The 12,225-nt window shown below is 44.0% G+C and overlaps 1 protein-coding gene across 3 annotated transcripts in view; it reads left to right on the forward strand.

The window, feature by feature from the left end:
* REEP1 (receptor accessory protein 1) overlaps positions 1 to 12,225 on the forward strand; it is a 114,497-nt gene that overhangs the window by 69,510 nt on the left and 32,762 nt on the right. For 2 of the 3 annotated variants that reach the window (XM_012644239.1, XM_012644238.1), the window contains 2 exons: positions 5,613 to 5,733; positions 7,929 to 8,042. The exons of the other annotated variant lie outside the window; for it this stretch is intronic. In XM_012644239.1, the coding sequence (XP_012499693.1) occupies positions 5,613 to 5,733; positions 7,929 to 8,042 (235 nt within the window). The remainder of the gene's footprint in view (positions 1 to 5,612; positions 5,734 to 7,928; positions 8,043 to 12,225) is intronic. 3 annotated transcript variants of the gene reach the window in all.

A 12,225-nucleotide genomic window follows, 5' to 3' on the forward strand; every position in this document is an offset into this window, starting at 1 on the left:
GTAGGATGACTGTACTTAACAAAAGTATATTGTACTCAGGTGACAGACATCCTGAATACCCTGACTTAATCACTATATATTACATACCTGCAACAAAATTTCTTATGTACCCCATAAATTTTCACAAATTAAAAAGAATTTATGTGTGTGTGTGTACACACGCTTTTTCTTTTTTTTTAACAATAGTATTACAATATACATAACAGTCCTCATTTTGCTTATTAAATTTATTTTGGAATACTTTCATATGAACATAACTGCATCTACCTGTTTTTTTAATGGCCACATAGTATTTCACGGTATAGATGAAGCATAATTTATTTAATCCCACTTTGATGGACATTTAAGTTGGTTGCCATTTTTTTCCCTTATAAACAATGCAGCTATTAGTGTTTCCAGCAATGGAACAATTAAAAAAACATAAGCTAGGTCTTTGTATTAATGTATTGTGTCTTCTTAGGTAAAAGAGTCTGTGAATAATGTATAGTGTTCTGTTTATATTTCGAGGACATGAGTTTACACACATGTGACTGTGTAGTAAAAGTAGTGTAGAGAGTGCAATTAACCAGGGTTATTTCTACGACTTGGGATCATAGGGTTAGTTTTGCATTTGCTGTGTTATATGAATGTTTTACCATGATCTGATCAAGTGTCATCAGAGAAAATAATAAAGATATTTCCATTTTGAGAGGAAAAAGAGTTCTTACCCAAAAAGGATCAGTATGAGCCTCCCCTTCCAAATTTTACTCTCCTGTGATTTAGAGATCATTTAGTTTTTAGTACTTACTTAGTATTTATTAAGTACTTACTTAGTAAGTACTAAGTAGTAAGTACTTAGCTGTGATCTAGAGATCACTTGGATTAACAAGGGTACCAGGGGCCTGCCTATAATAGGATGGAGGAAGGGAGAATGGGGGAAGTTCCCAGGGAGGTTGGTCCAGGAGGTATCTCATGCCACAACCGATTGTAGAAGCTACTGTATGCTAGCTCTGTACAGGCACTGGGTGGCTCGGTCAGAGCCCGCACCTCTCAGATGCCTTCAGGAGAGAAAATAACCTGGGAAATTTCCAACCCCAGTGAGGTGCAGGTACTTGAGTACTTTTGTCTCTCTTCTGCCATTTCATACTTTTCTTCTGTCCTGAAGTAGGTGGTCCTTGCCCCTTCTTGTCCTCTGTTCTTCTAGGTTGATGGTTTAGGAGTAGCATTCTTTTTTCCCATGTAGTGTATGCATGTCTTCCTTTCTCCCTCCCTCCTTCATTTCTTCCTTTTCTTTCCTGGTTAAGATGTATACAACCTTTACTCCTACCCAAGAGGTCTCCTTCCACACTGGAGAGGTAAGGAGGTTTCACATTTATGCTTTGAGGAGAAACTTGAGAGTCGAATAGCAGCCCCCAGCTTCTTTTAATACCATATCCCATGGGTCAGCTGGCATCCCAGGGAAGCTTCTCATGTGGCCCACATTCTACATCCTTATGGTCACCTGAAACTTAGACTCCCTCCACTCTCTAAAACTTAAGGCCCACTCAGTCTTAAGGCCATTTCCTCATTTGACTCTGCAAAGGGCAGAGGACCCTCACTCACCAGAGGATAACCTATAAAAACTTCAGAGAGGTTTGTTTTGGACCTATTGAGGTTGAGATGATGCCAAGTAAATAGTAAGAAAATTCCGGGGTGGATGTTGGTGAGTGACAAAAGGAAATTTGGAGGGAGACAAAGCTCTTGTCCCCCACTGAGACTGTTTATGCTTCCCTTGTAGCATCGCTGATGGGCTCACCTGCTTGTCTTAGCTCTCCTACTTGATGGGAAACCTCTAAGGGTGAGGATGTTTCAGTGAGCTTTGGTTTCCCTGTACTGCTCAGCACATACCTTCACCTTATAGCTTTTCAATAGAATTTTCCCAACTGAACAAATCAATAAAACAATGACTCAACCAACAAGCCGGTGGTTATCTTTGAGTACACAAGTGGGGCAGGAAAAAAGCTTGCGGAAAGAAATTAAAAGAAAATATAGTGATTGCTAACAGTAGGATACAGTCTTGAGATTCTGGTTTTGCTGCCTAGAAAAGACTCCAAAAAAAGCCTATTTTTAACCAGTCCTGGAAAGGTCAGGGATTATTGGGCTGCAATGACTTCCTTTTTTCTTCTCTGGATACTTATGCCACCTTTTTGCCCATGGAACAAACCCATTTAGTTGTGATTCTTCCATAACCAGCTGATTTCCCTCACCCCAGGGGAACACAGAGTAGCTCTCTCTCCTACCAGTCCAGAGGCTGCCTGGGAAGGCGGCACCCAAATGCGCAGGCCTGGAGGCCGCCTCAAACCAAGTCTGCTACCCTACTTTGTCTTTGGAGATGCCAGGGGATTGGGAGGCGGGAAAGCTTTTGAAGGCTGCACCAGTGTGAATGGGATACACAGAAAGAACCCAAAGAACAAGGAGGGTCTGTAGCAGGCTGGCCAGAAAATAAAAGGGGCTCAGGCAGTCCGGAAGGACCACTCTGGATCTAATACACACACTCATCCCACATAGCCTGGGGCAGGCTCTGCCATACACTGTGAGGGCGTGGCTCGGGAGAAGCTGGCTCTTGTGCCCATGTTTGTGTGGAGGTGCAACCTCTGTCTATAAATAAAGTACACACAGAAATTCCACTTGTGGATATTTATGCTAAGGATACCTTTGCATGCATATGTAAAGAAGCATACATATATAAGCAGGTTTGCTTGCAGCTCTGCTGTAGTAGCCAAAGATTGTAACCACCATAAGTATCCATTCACAGAGGCCTGAGCAGATGCTAGTGCGCTTGGATGCAGCCATTGAGAAGAGTGAGGTGGCTGGGTATGGCGGCTCAAACCTGTAATTCCAGCACTTTGGGAGACCCAAGAGGGAGGATCTCTTGAGGCTCAGAGTTCAAGACAAGCCTGGGCAACATAGCGAGACTCCACTTCTACAAAAACAATTTTTAAAATTAGCTGGATATGGTGGTGCACACCTGTAGTCCCAGCTACTTGAGAGGCTGTGGTGGGAGGATCGCTTGAGTCCAGTAGTTCGAGGTTACAGTGAACTATGATTGCACCACTGCATTTCAGCATGTCTCTAAAAAGAGAGAGAGGGAGCGTGGCGGGGGGGCGGGGAGGGATGTGGGTATCCCTTCCTGTACTGGTATGATATAATTGTGTGTGTGCTAGGGGGAAGCAAGGTGTAGGAAGAGGTGTATAGAATGCTACTGTGTGTATGGGGGTGGTTAAGGGAGTCATATACCTGCATGATATATATGCCTAGCCCTAGTCTACCTCTTGAAGGGTACACAAGTAACTGATGATGTTTTGCTTTTAGAAAAGGGACTGGGGATCCAGAGTGGGAAGGAGACTCTTTGTTTGTTGTATATCTTTTGGACTTTTAGAATTTTTTAAACTGTGTGCATGCACAACCTATTTTTTTTAAATATGCATTTTACATAATAAAGGAGCTGCAGTGTGACAGATGCCCCTGGGATTATCCATGTGTCTGTGTCGGTGTCTGAGCTTGCCAGATTCATTCATTTTCCCCTTGGGGCTGGCAAGTACTTGTTTTCAAAACAAAAGTTTCTCCGTTACTAATCACCAGAGTGTTCAAATGTGGGAGAATCACACCTCTGTTCTTTCAGCCCCTCTCCTTTCTGGCTGTGAAACATTAAACAATCTTGCCATGAAAACGCCCCCTAATTGCTGAGGGAGTATTCAGAGGGGCCTGCCTGAGCAAGACGGCTGCCAGGAGACCTAAACGGGGAAGCAGGGGTGGGTGGGGCTGGGGGCGGGGTCTGTGTGAGCCTAAAAGGCCCTGGAATGACTTGCTAGAAATTGCTCTTTCTTATTTTCTGCTCCCTTATCTGGGGAGGATGCCTGGGAAGGATTTACTTTTCTGATCTCTCAGACTAGCACAGGTGGCTTTCTCCCTCAATAGCATCATGTTTCAAGAATACTTGGGGCTTGTTTTAATCAGGTGTAGTAAGATATGCAAGCACAGAAATGACTGTCACAAATGAAGATGTTTTCACACTCACAGATCCTCAGAAAAAGGAGGCACAGCACGTCACTCAGGGCACACTGGGGTCAATCAGGAGTCAGAGGGAGGAAATGTGTGAGGGCCTTTGTTGTGATGTCCGCAGTAAAGGAAGGAAAGGGTGAGGCAGGGTAAGCAGGCTGGGGGTTGGCAGCTTTGAATAATTTTGGTGGGCTCTGGGGTGTGGGGCTGTCACTGGTTGTCTAGTAGCTGGCCGTGGGGTGACTGGGGCAAGTGGCTCATGGCCCAGAGCGTGAGAGCCCAGTAGAGGTGTGTGTGGGGGGTTGGGCTCTGGCTTGGTTGGTTTGTGTATAGAAGGTGTGCTGGCAGGTGAGTTCTTTACTATCTTTAGGAATTAGCTTCTTTGGGAGGGACAGTCCCTCCAGAGTCAGCAAGGCCCCAAGCAAGATGTCAAAGCATCAGAATATAGAAAATAAAAAGATGTGGTTGATGCATCTCAGGACTGCCTGATGTGATTGCACAGCTTATTCACAGCACAGAATATCTGGCCAAGGAGTGAGTGGAGCTGAAATCCAGCCCAAGCTCAGCCTGCCAAGCTGTGTGCCCACAGAGCTGCCTCTAGGTGAAGGGCCTGGCTTTTTCTAATACCTTCAAGGGCACTATGTGGGCTAGCAGAGGCACCCACTGTGGCACTTGTCTCAGATTGCTATTCTATATTCTTTGTGATTATTTTCTCAATCTCTATTTCCCGGAGTGGACCCTCAGTTCCAAAGATGCCACAATCTTGTTTGTTTCCTGCTGGACTGGAAGCCCCAGGAAGGCAGGGATCCGGTCTTCTTTGCTCACCTTTGTCTCCCCAGTGCTTGGCACAAGGTGGAGCATACAGGTGCTGGGTGAGTGTTTGTGGGACAAATAAATGAATGGGCTCAAGGGTGTGCAGGACTTCAAACTCCAGAACTGGATGCTACTGCACCCTGAAGTCTTATTTTTTTTTTTTTTTTGGCACCAAAAAGATAAAAATCTGTTTGCTTGCCACTGATTTAATAGGGTGAGTAGCATTCTGCTCCCTGGCAAGAGTGCGGCTTCTGTCCTTGCTTGTCTTGGGGCCAAGAAGACAGACAAGAAGGGGGGGGCTTTTATTCCCAGTCTGGAGATTTGTTGTCAGGTCCACCCTACGGTAATTCCCCCTGATGTTTATAACTTCTTGGACAAGAGTGAAGAGGAGTGAACAACTGGGCCTGCAGCAGCAACATGATCTTCGGAGCCTGAGGCCTGTGGCTACAGCCCCAGCTCCAACCTAAATGAGCACAGTGTGGCAGGAAGCGCCAGCCTTTGCCAGGCAGGGCTGTAGGATGGTTGCTGGAGAGAACCTGCCTTCCTGGTTTGCTTTGGCAACAAAAGAAAACAAAAACTGGGTTTCAAAGAGAGGCCTTGGGGTTGTGCCCTGTGCGTGCGCGTGCTCACCTTCATGGGTGGGGGAAGGAGGAATCTGGGGACCTGGCAGTCCTGTGTGTGCGGGCAGGAGGGGCGTCCTTGCTGCCCACCAGGTCTCATCCTTCATAAGGGTGGCATTGCTGAGAACCTAACGGAACTTGTGTTTTCCTCTCTCTCTCCAGGTTTCCATTCTATTATGAACTAAAAATAGCGTTTGTAGCCTGGCTGCTGTCTCCCTACACAAAAGGCTCCAGCCTCCTGTACCGGAAGTTTGTACATCCCACACTGTCTTCAAAAGAAAAGGTAATTCTTACCACTCTGCCTTTCACTCCTTCCAGCAAGTGGGAAAAAAAAAAATCCCAGCAATAAACAGAAAGCACAGATTATTTTATTGCAGGAGACTACACATTTGTCTGTTATTTACTTCCAACAAGTTATTCATTCTAATCTTTTTTTAAGTGTATTTTTGGGACTTGTTTAGAAATATTGATCAGATTCTCTAAAAGATGTTATTTATCATTATTGATGAGAAAACATTTCCATAAATTGAAACAAAAGAAAGAAAAAAATCCACTCACAATTCCCCTGAAACTGAATTTCATTCCTTTTATTATGCTTAGCCCCTGTCCTTTTGTAGAAATGATTTTTACATAGACTATTTAAAGTTTTACATAGAATATATATTTTTTAATTTTTTTAAGCTTAATGTAGATAAAATATTTTTATTCTGAGATCTTAAATATATTTACACATAATCCATTTCTACTTAGTTTTCATAATGACCCACGATGACAATATTCACTGACTGCTGGATATTTAGATTGTCTCTATTTTTTTTCTGTTACAGGTAATTCTGCAGTGAATACTACCATTCACGGAGTTTATAGTTCCTTTGATTATCTTAGAATAAATTCCCAAGAGCGGGATTATCGGGTCAAGGATTCCAACATTGTATAATTCATTAATTATATCACCTTCTAAACTAACAGTGTGGCAGAGTCCTTTAACATAAAATAGGAGCACTATAGGTGGCTTGATTAATTTCTGTTGCTTCTGAAAGTTGAATACTTTGGACTTCTTCTAGGGGAAGGGTTTGGGAAACAAATCTGTTGGATGAGCAGGCCACTGTGGACATTTCTGGAAATCCCTTTAGGAGCTAGGACGACAGCACTTCTTGTCTCAGAAGGATGGATTTTGAGGAATGGGTCCCTGTCTTAACCTGGTTATCATGTCTCCGCTCTTCCTACTTTCCTTTCCCCAGATGCTGGGCTTCCCCTGAAGCTGCCAGCATAATTTCCATTCAAGTGAAGGTGACTGACCCTCAAGAGCTGCCAAGAATCACTTCCAGAGTTGGGGGCAGGGGTGTCACAGTTAGAGGGTTGGCTGCTGCGACTTGACTTCCCGACTTCCCAGGGAAGCCTTCAGTGGGGGAGTCAGGGGGGCAGGGGGTGCTGACCCCACTCGCACACCTCAAAGCGAAGGAAATGCACTAATGTGCTGAACTTCAGACAGACTGAAGCCAAATGTCATTGTCTTACTGAACTCTGAAATGAGCTACTGTAATGACAAACAGCCATTTTCTTAAAACAATGACAACCCAATACAAACAAAAAGATTAAGCCAGAGTTGATCCAAATTTGAACTTAACCAATCTTATACTTGGCTTTGGTCCCTGAAGGAGACCTCAGTGCTGTTTTCCACTCACCTTTACCTTATTTTATGACAATGGATGACTTCTCATTTCTGCTCTTATTTGAATATTTGTAAAATGATCTCCCTTATCAAATAACACATTTCTTTCAGCATCCTACTCCCTCCTATCAATACATATGGGACAATATTTGGCTGTAGAATTAAATAAGTATAGAGTAATAGAATTTTAGAACTACAAAGGCCCACCCCCCTCAAGATAAGGAAGATGACAATGGTTATCACTTATTGAAGCCAGCTACTATGTTAGAGGCTTTACTGGAATTACCTCATTTACTCTTCACCATACTGCACGAGTTAGGTGTTAGGTATTGTCATTATCCTCATTTTTCAGAAGACAAAACTGTGTGTAGAGAGGCTGAGTACTTGCCACGGTCTGACAGCCAGTCAGTGGCAGGTCTAGGGGTAGAAGCTCGATTCTTGGCATTCTCCGCACCCCAGGTTCTTTCAGTGTCTTAGTGAGCAGCTGTGGGTAAAATGGCAGGCAGGACTGTCCACATCCAGGACTCCCTAGAGCCTCCCTGGGAGGTTAGAGGGTGTTAGAAACAATCCCAGGGTGTTGCTGGTGCAGAAAGTGGCTGTTTTTTCAGAGATCCCTTTTCTACTCTTCTGCATTTCTGCTGTGTCTCTCCCTCCTCCTAGCTACACACATGCTCACAGTGCCCATGACTTCTCAGACCCAGTGAGAATCAGGCAAGCTGCCAAGCCCAGCGCCTGGGAGAAGGGAAAGAGAATAGAGATTTATTTGAACCTTTCAACTCAGTGTGCCTCTGTTTTTCCTTTGACAGGAAATCGATGATTGCCTGGTCCAAGCAAAAGACCGAAGTTATGATGCCCTTGTGCACTTTGGGAAGCGGGGCTTGAACGTGGCGGCCACGGCGGCCGTGATGGCTGCTTCCAAGGTACTGTGCTGGACCCTGATTACCACGGCTGCACGAGCACCTCAGTCCCTCCCTCTAGTCTGCCCTGCTCATCACTCACATGACTACACAGAACAGCTTGAGGACCAGTCAGTGGTTCCTTGTCTTTTTTGGGGTCCCTTTGTTGAAAATCTGATGTAAAAAATGGTGAATCTTGCCCCAGAAAATTCTCACACCACACACACACACACACACACACACACACACGTACACGTACATGTGTAAGGCTCACCTGTGGGTCCCACATTAAGAATTTTTAACTTACTTGGGGCTTAGGCCTGGGAAGAAGAGGAGAGGGAGGGAAAGGAAGGAAGAGACTGCTTCCCTGTAATCTCCTGGGGCGCACTGGGAGGGTTACCTAAACTCACAATGGACAGGTGGAGAGCCTACCTGAGCAAGTGGATGGACTGCAACTCATGTGGCCCAGCAGATCCAGGGGAAGGAACCTAGGGTCCCAGAGTGTAAGTTGGGTGATTCGGACATAGACGACAGTGATGTGCCTAGCAATAGTAACTGAAGAGAAGGAGGTTTGAAATAAAGGCTGGTCTTTGGGATATTGTGATGTGAACATTACTTTGTTTTCTTTTCCATCCGGCCCTTTTCAAAACTGTTCCTTCCTAGCTTTTTCTCACATCACATTCTTTGTTGTTGAGTAGATTCCTCATTATTTACTCAGACCTGAAAAATTAAAATTGTCAGACATTTCCTCTCAGGGCGAATTCAGCAGATTGCCCTACTGTTTCTGGGTGATGATCCCTCCCCCAAACCAAATGTGGAGTAGGGGTCTGCATTTGGCTGGCGGTGGAGGAAAGGAAGTTGTGCTAATGTGTGGGAAGACACAGTGGCTGGGGGGTGAGGGGTATTAGCAAAGGGAAGTTGTAAGTCCCTGATGGCAATGTGAAGGTTTGGGGGAAAGAGGTGGTGGGGCTGTAAAAAGGGTTAGAAGAGGACAGTTCATACAGACCTTGGTGCTCTGTGGGCTCTGAGCGGATGGCAGGCTGGAGGGTGCTGAGAGCCAGCTGGTCAGGGGACCACGCTGGGTTTTCTGTGCCCTGAACCAGGGAGAAGCACAGTAGGAGCATTTCTGAGGGAAGGACTCAGCACCTTCCACTGAAGCCCAGGAGTTCTGCAGACAAAGGCTGGGCAAGAGGGAGGAACTAAAAGAAATGATTCCTATTTCAGACAAGACCAGCTCCTTCTATAGCAGAACTGTAGTGAGGTGTCCACTACATCTCTGTTACATACAGCTGGTTCCTGGGCAGTCCCTGCGCACCCTAGTATGATAGTTGCTGGCAAGATGAGGGATCCTAGTCAGTATCTTTGGAAGGGAAATTCTGTTTTGGTATCCCAAGATCTATCAGGATTTATGAATAGCAGTAAATTCCAAGAACCTTCTGTTCGAGATGCAACGATTTTATGCTTTTATTTTTAAGTTGAAAGAAAAGAGAACTCAGAATCACGAATTTCTGAATTCATCAGGCCGACCTTGCAACATAAAGCTACAGAAACCCTCTCTCGGCCCCTGTCTCCCCACCTTCTCCTCTGCCTCTGATGGCTGAGTTCAGTCATTGAGTGTAAATGTGTATTTGTCAGGGTCATTCAGTATGGGTCACCTGGCTACTCGGCTATCTGTGTGTAAATTTTATTCTGATCGTGACATCGGCAGGGCCATCCTTTTCCAGGTCTGCCTCAAGCTGGAGCCTCCAGAGTCTTGATAGCATCTTGGCCAGTCACTGCCTGCCTCCGACCAGAACTTCTCCAGCCAGGCACCTTACAACAGCTAAAACTTGAAGGAAGCGCCAGTCAGAAGCTTGCCTCAGGAAATAACTGCTCATTAGTTCTTCCCAGTTGGTCTAAAGTAGTGAGAGACATCTGCTTTCTGTTGAATTTGGTTTCAGATGAGAAAATTTTCTGCCTTGTGGGGACTTTGCTTTTTCTCTCTAAATATAAGTATCTGGAAAGAGAAAACACGTCTTTTCTAAAAATATTGCCCTCTATTTTTGAAACAGATGTGTACTTTAAAAAAAAAAAAAGAAAAGAAAAAGAAGTAAAATTCAAAAACCAGTCTGGCAGAGGTCAACATCAGTGGTTTCCACAGCAACAGTGGATCACTCCAGGCAGTGGTCAAAGGGTGATGATGACTCACCAGTGGGTCGGATCTGGCTTTCACACCCAAACCACCTGGGAAGCTTTGTTTTTATTTTGTTTTTTAATAGATTCTCAGATGTGCTGAATCAGAATCTCAGGCAGTGGGTCCAAGAATCTCTATTTTTAACAAGTTCCCCTGATGATTTTTAAACAGCCAACTCTGTATAGGTCACTGCCTGAGGCCCCATCCAGAATTGTAGGAGCACAGGTGGTTAGGGTTAAAACATTCCTGGGATGCAGATATTGCTCCTTGGAAGCATTAACCTTGAGAATGAGAAGCATTAACCTTGAGAAAGGTGTGGTAGTGTTTATTTCCCCAAAACTTATGCCATTTGAGGAATGCTACATGGGACTACACATTCTTCCACCTCTTTCGTAGTGCTCCAAAGAGCCTAGCACAGTGCTTTGCACCCAGCTGAGATCTTAACACCCTTGTGGATTACCCCAGGAGAATAGTTAAAGCGATTGCCTGAAAAAAAGGCAAAAAAGACCCATGGCTGGGGTGACCCTATAATTTATTGTTCAAACCAGGACACATCTGAGAATGACAAGGTGCCATAATAATTATTCTGGGACAGCAGGTATAAACTGTGCCTGTCCCAGGCAATCTGGATTCTGCAATCACCCTATTCCTGGCTTCTTTGTAGATCTCTTGAACCGGCCTGTCTTCTCCTCCCACAAACACCCTCAACTCACAAATCTGTCCTCACTCTCAGTATATACTGCACTTAGTCAAAGGGATGAAAGCAAGAGCATTAAGTGTTGAGTTCTGACTGATTAAGTGAAGGCTGGCATAAAGTGATGGGATGAAGGAGTAATTCCTCCTTTCCTCTTCTCTTTTTTCCATCCTTTCTCCCCAGGAGGAAACTATGGAGCTTAAACGAAAGAATGAAAATTTTTTTGACTATACATTTAGTTAATCCTTTAAAAATAATTGTTGAGCCCTGGGCCCTTTCCCTGATAAAATTTGTGTTTGCATCATCATAAAGTGTGAAAAAACTTTGTAAACCATATCATTAATACAAATATAAGCTGTTAATAATGTTAAAATTACTATTTTGTCTTAGAACTGGAGAAGCTTAAAAAACATTAGACATGAGAAATTTCTCTCCAGGGCAGTTAACCCCCATCCAACCCCCAATTTTCCCCAAGGTCTAATCCTATTCCCTGAAGTGTTGATGCATCTTTTCTTTCGGTGAAAACTGCTCTCCTTCGTGAGGACACACTTCTCTAGTACCTTCTATCTAAGCATCCCTAGTCTCTGGCTGGCTCTGCTCCTACATATTACCTATTTCCTAGCTTATACTTCCACCCAGAGGGAAAATTGAGCCCCAGGTCTTTTTAAGACTGGTATTGAAAATTTCTCTTTTTAAAAAAATAACATTCTAGGAATTCATTTGTTAAGGAAAATACATTGTCACATGAAAGAGAAACCATAGTGGAGAAGAACCAACTGAACTAAAGTTTTAAAACTGTGAGGTCTCTAGGCTACTTTACTACCCTTGAAATTTGAACCATATCCTAGGTCTCTTCCACTCACCCAATTTTCAGTCCTGGTAAACCAAACTTGGTTTTTATTTGTTTCATGACTCAAAAAATAATATTATTTTAGTTCCCCTGGAGATTTCCTCCCTAGAACAGTCCCAGTAGTACCAATGCTATTATTAATGTCACCTGTTGAAGAAAGCTACTGGCATTCTGTGACTTAGGGATTCCTCTCCTGCAGATGTTTTTCAGCTGTGTGTGTGTGTGTCTGTGTGTGGTTCCACTCTACCCCAGAATCTCATATTTCCATTTTGTCAGCTCCTTTTTTTTTTTGAATTGCAGACTAAGCTTCACTAAGATTGTTAGTTTCTTGAGATGAGGGTCTCTGGCTTCTTTTCCTTTGTTTTTTGCTCAGAAAATAAACAAAACCAAAATAATCCTTAGTTGCTTGGTGCTTTGCACTCATAGCTACTCATTAAACCTTATTGATTGATATGAAGTATATACCTTTTAATTCCTACAGTCCTGTTCT

The sequence above is a fragment of the Propithecus coquereli genome, unplaced genomic scaffold, assembly GCF_000956105.1.
Source record: "Propithecus coquereli isolate 6110/MARCELLA unplaced genomic scaffold, Pcoq_1.0 Scaffold208, whole genome shotgun sequence".
NCBI classification, from domain to species: Eukaryota; Metazoa; Chordata; class Mammalia; order Primates; family Indriidae; genus Propithecus; species Propithecus coquereli.